This window comes from Tripterygium wilfordii, chromosome 3, assembly GCF_013401445.1.
Source record: "Tripterygium wilfordii isolate XIE 37 chromosome 3, ASM1340144v1, whole genome shotgun sequence".
NCBI lineage: Eukaryota > Viridiplantae > Streptophyta > Magnoliopsida > Celastrales > Celastraceae > Tripterygium > Tripterygium wilfordii.
This window is the reverse complement of record NC_052234.1, coordinates 8,870,944-8,879,135: the sequence shown is the minus strand read 5'-3', so window position 1 is coordinate 8,879,135 and position 8,192 is coordinate 8,870,944. Positions and strand designations below refer to the sequence as shown.

The 8,192-nt window shown below is 32.9% G+C and overlaps 1 protein-coding gene across 1 annotated transcript; it reads left to right on the top strand.

Moving 5' to 3' along the window:
• The first annotated feature begins 2,878 nt into the window (after positions 1-2,878).
• On the top strand, positions 2,879-4,417 carry LOC119988060. The gene has a single exon (XM_038832965.1). The coding sequence runs from the start codon at positions 2,962-2,964 to the stop codon at positions 4,381-4,383; it is 1,422 nt and encodes a 473-aa protein (XP_038688893.1). The 5' UTR covers positions 2,879-2,961; the 3' UTR covers positions 4,384-4,417.
• Positions 4,418-8,192: the final 3,775 nt, after the last annotated feature.

The window sequence follows — 8,192 nt, the reverse complement described above, 5'->3', positions numbered from 1 at the left end:
AACATGCGGTTAGAGGATTTGGGGCTCCGCAATTTCTTAAATTTTATAATTTCAATCTAATGATGGAGAAAAAGTCGGACAGATTTTTAAAATGGAAAAACAAAAAATAAAATGTCATGTGATATGATATACCTCCCAAACCATTGAATTCAAATTGTAGACTGTATAATTTTAAACGAATTATGGAGCCCCCAAATCCGCAGTTACATTAGTTTCTAATAAGGGGCAAATTTGACAAAATAAAAAGGATACCACACATTATTTGAAACAATTTTCTTACTTTTGCATAATTATATAAGGTAAATATTTTCATCTAATCCCATTGAAAAGAGGCGAATATAGTTACCATGTCTTACTATAAACTTTTTCTTTAATCATTCTAAGTGATGATGTGATTAGGTAAAAATCTTTTCAAGTAATTTCATTGAACTAATTAAGGGCGGTAGGTCATTTCCATCATCATTGTTTGGTAAAGAGTAAAGACCCTCAAAACACAATGGCTAGTCTTTCTATGAAGAACAATAGGAAGTGGAGAGTTGACATTGACCAAACTATTCTTCTTCTGTGTTTTATTTTTGCCACTTTTTAGGAGTCACAATAACCCACTATAGAGGCCTTTTTTTTGGTTAATAAAATTAAATTAAAATTTTTAATTATGCAAGGATGTGATCATGTGAACCCGAAATTGAGGAATAATTAGCATCTCATCAGAGAAGATAAACAAACAAACAAACAAGACAAATGTTACAGGATCTTCGTAAGCATCTGCATCAAGACTTAAACTCTATATCGGTTCTTCAGAAAAGTAGCATCAAGCATAATTAGTACATGAATCAACATAGATGTACAAGCTTCGTTGGACACCCTTTGATTGTTGAAAAATCTGTGCTTATTGTCTTGGGCAAAACTGTACTTTGACGATCAAAAATACTTGCCCTTCATGCAGACGGTAATTAGAACCTTCAGTAACCTCCCTATTAAAGTTATTCTCCAACAAGCCTACTGGATTTAAAAAATTAATTGGTGAAGAAATAACCGCTTCTGGAATAATTCCCCATAAAATGAAAAGGTTTTTATTTTGTCATATATTTATAATATATGGATCTAATAATGAAAACTAAAAGGAGAATGAAAAAACAATTAAAAGTTAAAACATGTCATACGTACGGGGGAAGAGATGTCACTCCAAAGGCAAGAAACTATCTACAGTGGCCAACGTACAGTACTTTAACAGCACGTGTTATTTGTCTGGAGGAACCTTCCTATCACGTAAGATCCACCGTTGAACACTGTAGATTACTGGGTCCCATCATTTACTTCGCTAATATATCATCGGTGATCTCGCCTCCTCAAATTCTGTCGGTCGCCGTCTAACCTACCTCGCACAGACCATTTAATTTGATTTTTTTTTTATCTTTTTCTTGACGAAAATTATAAAACTCCCCGTACAACTGTAGAACTTTATTAGTATTCTAATTATTTTACGATAAATTCGTGTACTCCACATATTTCACATAATAGACATGAAATTCTGAACATTCAAATTAATGGTTAAAATATCAACAATTGATTTTCATTGGTTTGAAAAGGACAGAGTAGCACAAGATTTTGTGTAAATAGATTTAAAGTGTGTGGTAGCATGAAGGGAATCAAATTCATTAAATGGATTTGGGGCACCACACACCACACCTGGTGTCCTCAAACTGCATTTTCAACTGCACAAACTTAATCACCATTGACACCCCACGAGAAGTGTCGGCACTACCAATTTTTTTCTTTGTTTTTTTTTAAAAAAAATAAACATTTTTGTCTTTAAATTACATGGTACATGCATGTAAAATAAGAAATATTGTTTGCAAAAACAAAATCACTTATACAAGCTACAAGATTTCTTAGCTTGCATATATAATACACATGTAAGTGAGTTTGAATATCCATTGAAATGGTGTGTCTATTAATGCGATGAGAAAATTAATCTGTAATATTTTCTTCCCTAATTTGGTCACATCCTACGTTTTTACTCCATTTAAGTGAATGAAACGAAGCTGCTGTCCATTTGAGACAGCCTTGCATTCAATTACAAACCAGAAAACCACCCCTTTCGAGAATAAGACCTAAATAGTAAAGAGAGTCAATAGACTACTGAGTGGCAGTAGGGATATTATTGACAAAAAACTAACTTGAGAAAGTCTAATATGGTATTTAGATAAATCACAGAGGGTAAAACAATAGTAATTGAATGACAGAAGTCTCGTTTTGTATTTAATGTACATCAAGACACAGTACAAATCACTGACATCATCAAATTCTTTATCCTAAAGATTTATGATCAGTTATATGATTTTATCATAACATCAACGAAAATTCGCTATGTATATAACACCTCAACGATATTCTCATTTAAACTCATGTTTAACAAAATTTTACGCGATCAACTACAACCCTCCTCCGTCATCCGGGCTTGGAACAGGTCGCAGGCAGACGCAGAAATCAAGACATAGTAGAAATAACAACAAAAAATATAACAACAATGTTGAAATTGGAGTTACAAAATGGTTATTGTGATCCTAGTTATTCAAGTAGTAGATATTGTCTCTCGATTAATGTAAGTGTAGGAGCTCATAAAACCTTATGATTGAATCAGAGAGTGACACATCCACTATTGGGATGATATTTGTTGGAGTTATGACTTGTGAGTGGTTGGAGAGACTAAATTGTTTTAATTTTAAAAATCCCAATTTTAAGTAGACGTGCTAAATTGCTAATATGAAATTATAAACATCTCGCGACGTGTCTTTGTATTTAGGGTAGGGGTAGTTTTGTCATTAAAAGACAATACCGCAACAGAAAGAGTAAAGAAGGAATAGTGCCCTTCGCCCCTTCCTAGTGTCATTTTCTTGGTAACAGCTTCTCTGTTTCGTCGCCTGTGAAACACAGAAAGGCAGAGAGTGTGTGGAAGTAATGGGTTTCACAGCAAAATCCAAATCCCGTAGCACCGAAAACTGGGGTATGGGCTTCTTCCTAGTATTCTTTCCTGAAGAAACCACCTCCCCCTCCACCTCCACCTCAGCCGCTAGTCCCACTACCACCGCCACTGACAAGTCCAATTTCGTATCCTCCCCTTCTTCTTCTTCTCCGGTAAGGTTTATTAGAAGGAGCAACTCATCAAATCCAATCATAATCAAAGCCCAATCCACAATCTCAATTTGCGCTCTCTTTGTCTTCCTCACTCTCCTCCTCTTCACTCTCTCCACCTTCGAACCCACCACATCCGCCACCATCATTTCCTCCCGTAGATTCCTGTCACTGAAAATCCCAATAACCAACAAAACTAATCAATTTCCGTCATTCGCGTTTCACGGAATGGGTACTCTGTTTAGGAGAGGAACTAGAGCCATGAACGAGCTTGTTGTTGCTCATCTAGTTGAGGATGTTAAAGAAGACCATTTCAGGCTATTCTTGAAAACCCTTCACCGGTCCGGTCTCACTGCCAGAGCTGACGTTGTGTTGATTTTTCATGGGTCTTCCACATTTGGGAATGCTATTCGAGAAGAGAACGACTTGTTCTTCAAACTCGTTCGAAATTACAAGGAATTAAAAGGGGCGAGTCGGAATTCGAGTTTTGATTTGGCCCAATTTGTGATGAATGAGAAGAAGGAAATTGGAGAGCCTCTGTGGGGGAAGAGAATTCGAAGCAATTACAGTGAAGTAGGAGAGGAGGAAGACGAATTCACCGGGTTGAGTTACGGGTCGGTAGTAGGTTTCGAGCCCGGTGAGCTGGACCCGGAAAACTCGCTATCCGGGTTTCTAGACCACGTTCCTATGAGCTTGAGGAGATGGGCTTGCTACCCAATGCTACTCGGTCGAGTCCGGCGTAATTTCAAGCATGTAATGCTAGTAGACGTGAAAAGGTCGGTGATTCTCGGTGACCCATTTGTCCGAGTTAGGAACCGGAGCCCCGAATCAGTCTATATAACAACGAAGCAAGAAAGTAAGCACAGAAACTCGGACAAAACTCAGTCCCATTCTCATGTTAATCCGGCGATTCTGATGGGTGGAACTCGGGGAATCCGCAGATTATCGAATGCGATGTTGACAGAAATCGTTCGAGCTGCCATGCAACGCAAGAAGAAGAACCCAGTGTCCGAGTCGGGGGTTCTGAGTCAACTCATCAGCAATGATTTTATCTTGAAGGACGTCGTTAGCTTGATCAAACCGACCGAGTCAATCCCTGAAGCGAGTTCACTCACTGGGTTAAGTGGACGGGCGTTGTCGGATTATCCCATAATCCAAAGTGGTAATGCATATAATGATATTAATTATATTATTAGGAAATTAATTTGCTCATGTGAGGTGGATGCTTCTGTGTATAGGGATTGCTAGTAAAAGAAATGCATACAGTTTTGTTTTCTTTCTCTATTACATAATTGTTTTTGTTTTTATATACATAAAATATTTTATGTAGGAATGCATGTTTTAAAAGAAAATAATAATTTTAATAACGGCTGATTTAGTAGATAATTATTTTGTTTTTACATGCATAAAACATTGTGTGGGAATGTTTATTTGATAAGAAAAAATAATTTTAATAAGGGCTATGCTAAATCATTTACATCAACTTTTATAGCACATAATAAATGAATATAATGATTTCAATATTTTTTAAATTAAACCTATTAAGCACGCCAATATCTAGGGTTTTGATTTGTAATTTAACAATATCATATCTTTTTTTTGTGACCACGCATCCAACGAACTATTTGCGTTTTTGTTTTTTTTATTTGATATATTGTCTCTTGACAATTCAATTCAATACTCAGAATCATACATCATCGGGATCGTCATTTGGTAGCAAAAAAAAATCAATTAATTCCTCAAATTTTAATCATACTATTTATATATGTTCATTAATATTTGTGTAATCTTGAAAAATGAATTAAGTCATGGAGAGAATGTGAGGCAAATAAAAGCAAGCTTTTACTTTGATTGATTTTAAGAAAAATTGAAACCCCATGTGCAAAGTGCAAACTCTAGAACGTGTTTTTTTCTATCCTTTGCTTTATACTGTTTGCCAGCTCAACCAAAAAGAAAAACACACACTCGTAATAAATAAGTTCACATTGGGCAGAAACAAAAATAGTAAATGAAAAAGATTTTCTAATGAAAAGAAGTGTGTGCATATTGACGCTCCCTATGCTGATCTCTTTTTCTCCATTTCAAAAGTCTGAAATATTAAATAAAAATTAATTAAAGGCAGACCTCATTGACTCTCCTTTTTTCTATACACCCAGGTCAAATGACCTAAACTAGCTCATACCACAAAGTGAATAAATAATATTAATTAATGTACTAAAATTTTTTTTATTCATGAGTAATTGAGAATTGTCTTTCTAGTGCACATTGATCGAGTTGGCTAGAATGAATGTTAGGGCTTGGGTTATGGCTTTAGGTGTCACCATAAAATTGTAGGCCACCCATTTGTCTTATTATAAAAGGAAATGCTCACAATTACATTTTGAAACTTCATCATCACAACATTGAGTGGGAAAAAGGATATGTTAGTAATAAATTTCTATATGTAATTACTCGCACATTCTACGGACGATGATCTTTACAGTAGAAAATACCGTAATTTTAATCACAAATGTCCTATATGTTTCTCAAATTTAAAAAATTATGTGAATCTCGTATTGATAAACATATTGGACGTCTGTGATTAAAATTGTTGTGATTAAAACTGTTGGGATCTTTAACATTTTTTTGTAAATGCTCAACTTCTTTTGTAGTGAAAATGAAAAAAAAATAGGATTTCCTTTTTTTAGGAGGGTATTTACTCTCTATTTTTGGCATAATATTAATTGTTAAAAAGGTTTTAAAAAAAAAGTGTAGATATATTTTAATTAAAAAAAAGTTATCCTTGGATGCCTAGCTATGTACGTATCAATGTATCATTAGTGCATCCACCATAAATGCCATAGCCACCGACAACCATGATAGTGCCATGTGTAATCACATAATTCTTATGAGTAGGACGACAACTATTAATTTTATTTTTCTTTTTTAAAAATAAGATAAAGATTTGAGGGTTTGAAAGTATATCTATATATATTTATATCTATATATATTTATACAAGATAAGAGAATCTAAAGCTAGAGAAGCATATTTTGTAGTGGCGACCCCACATTGGTTGGTGAAAAATGGCAGATTCCATTCAAGATAGGATCTCAAAGACTCTTTGGTACTAGGAAACAAAAAATATATATATATTTAAAAAATAATTTGTTTGATTGCTTATCAACTCACAAATAATTGACAATTTTTACCTTTAATTTATGTTCATTATCAATGAAAATTAAACCAAATAAAAAAGAAGAAGAAAAAATGAATTATTATTATTTTGGCCCCAATACTCTTTGAAAATGATTAGGAGAAAAAGGATGGAACAAATACATTGGTTGCTAAATTCATTCAATTCTCATATATCCCTAGCTAATATAGGATCCTACAAAAGGCTACATTTTATTTTCATGATCAAAAATATCATTGATTGATTTTTATTGATTATTAGTAAAGTTCTTTAGTCGTAATCATCCAAGCCTTAGTAAAGTTACTTAGTGATTATAATTAATCACATGTAATAATGATTAATTAACTGTATTTTGTTACTTTACAATCCATTTATGGAGGTTAAAAATACTCGAAATGGTAAAAAAAATACAATAGAATTTAAATTTAAAAAAAAAAAGAAAAAGAAATTGAGAGGAGTATATCTTAAAGTGCAAAAGCAATGTATTTCGTAATCCTATCTTTTGAGTATATATATATATATATGATGATTTGCTTTGGATTGCAATTACACTTAAAATTATTGTCAATCGCATTCTATATGTCTAATTTGTTGATGTAATTTTGAATCAATTGCTATCATCCACTTGGAAGAGGAAAATAAATTATTGACAATGAAAGATTTGTCCTTTGGGAAACATGATCTTTATTTGTCTAATAAATTCAGCAAAATCTCTTCAGTTTAATAGGATAATTACATACATATATAATTAGTCAATTTCTTTTATATGAGCACACCAATATCTTTATCACATGCTATTTATTTTAACTGAGAATGAAACCATAAAATTTTTCCCTTTAAACATTCAATATAGGCCTAAATTTGAGCCGTTCAAAACTCACCGCATGATTAGAAGGGTATTACTCCCACTAATAATCAAATTTAAGACCTCTAGAGTCAAATTTAAGGATTCACCAACTAGGTTATCACCTCTGTGGTTCACATTCAAAATACCCCTACACATTAATTAGATACATTATATTTTTCAGATCTAACAAATTAATAATAATTGGGTGTATAAGAAGCATTATATTTTTTTTACTACTTTTCAAAGAATATGATTCAAAGTTAGTTTTCAAAGGAGCATATATTCTTAGGATGTCTCTCTAGCATGATGAGGGAGTACCTCTGGTAAGACCTAGTATTAATACTCATATTTAGCAAAAAAGAGGCTTGGAATTATGTATGGATCATGTATGTTTGAGACCTAATCATGGCACTAGCATGGGGTAACATGGAAATTTTAAATTTTGAGGAACTAATTACTACTTTTTTTTTATGAGGATTATAAATGAATATTGGATCCACCATCCTTAAGAAAAAAAACTTTTTTTGATAGGAATTCTGACGCTAATTGAACTTAATTATAACTATAAAACAGAGAATATATTTATTTAGGGTGCTAACTATATATTAGAAAAAAAAAACTCTAATTAATTTGTAATTTTTACCTTAATTTGTAATTAATAGTTAATAAATTTGAATACCGGAATCATTAGTTGGAGTGATAAAAATAGTGTATATCACCTTGGTGATCAGGGATTCGAATCCTGTTTAAAAAAAATTAACAAGTCAGAGAAATTTGCATGCGGACCCACAAAACTTTTACAGTCTAAACAATTCAAGAATTAATAGAGGGGAACATAATTTAATTAAATTATATTTGTAGTAGGGTTGTATATATCCAGACAGTTGACAATAATATAAAGAGTTTGAAACTGTGGACCATACAAGCATGCCCAGCAAACCTTTTTTGTTGGACCAAAAAGGATTTTTTTTTTAAAGAAAAAGCAAAACCATTCAGGATAAGAGAATATTAATAGTGCACATCTAAACAGGCAATTA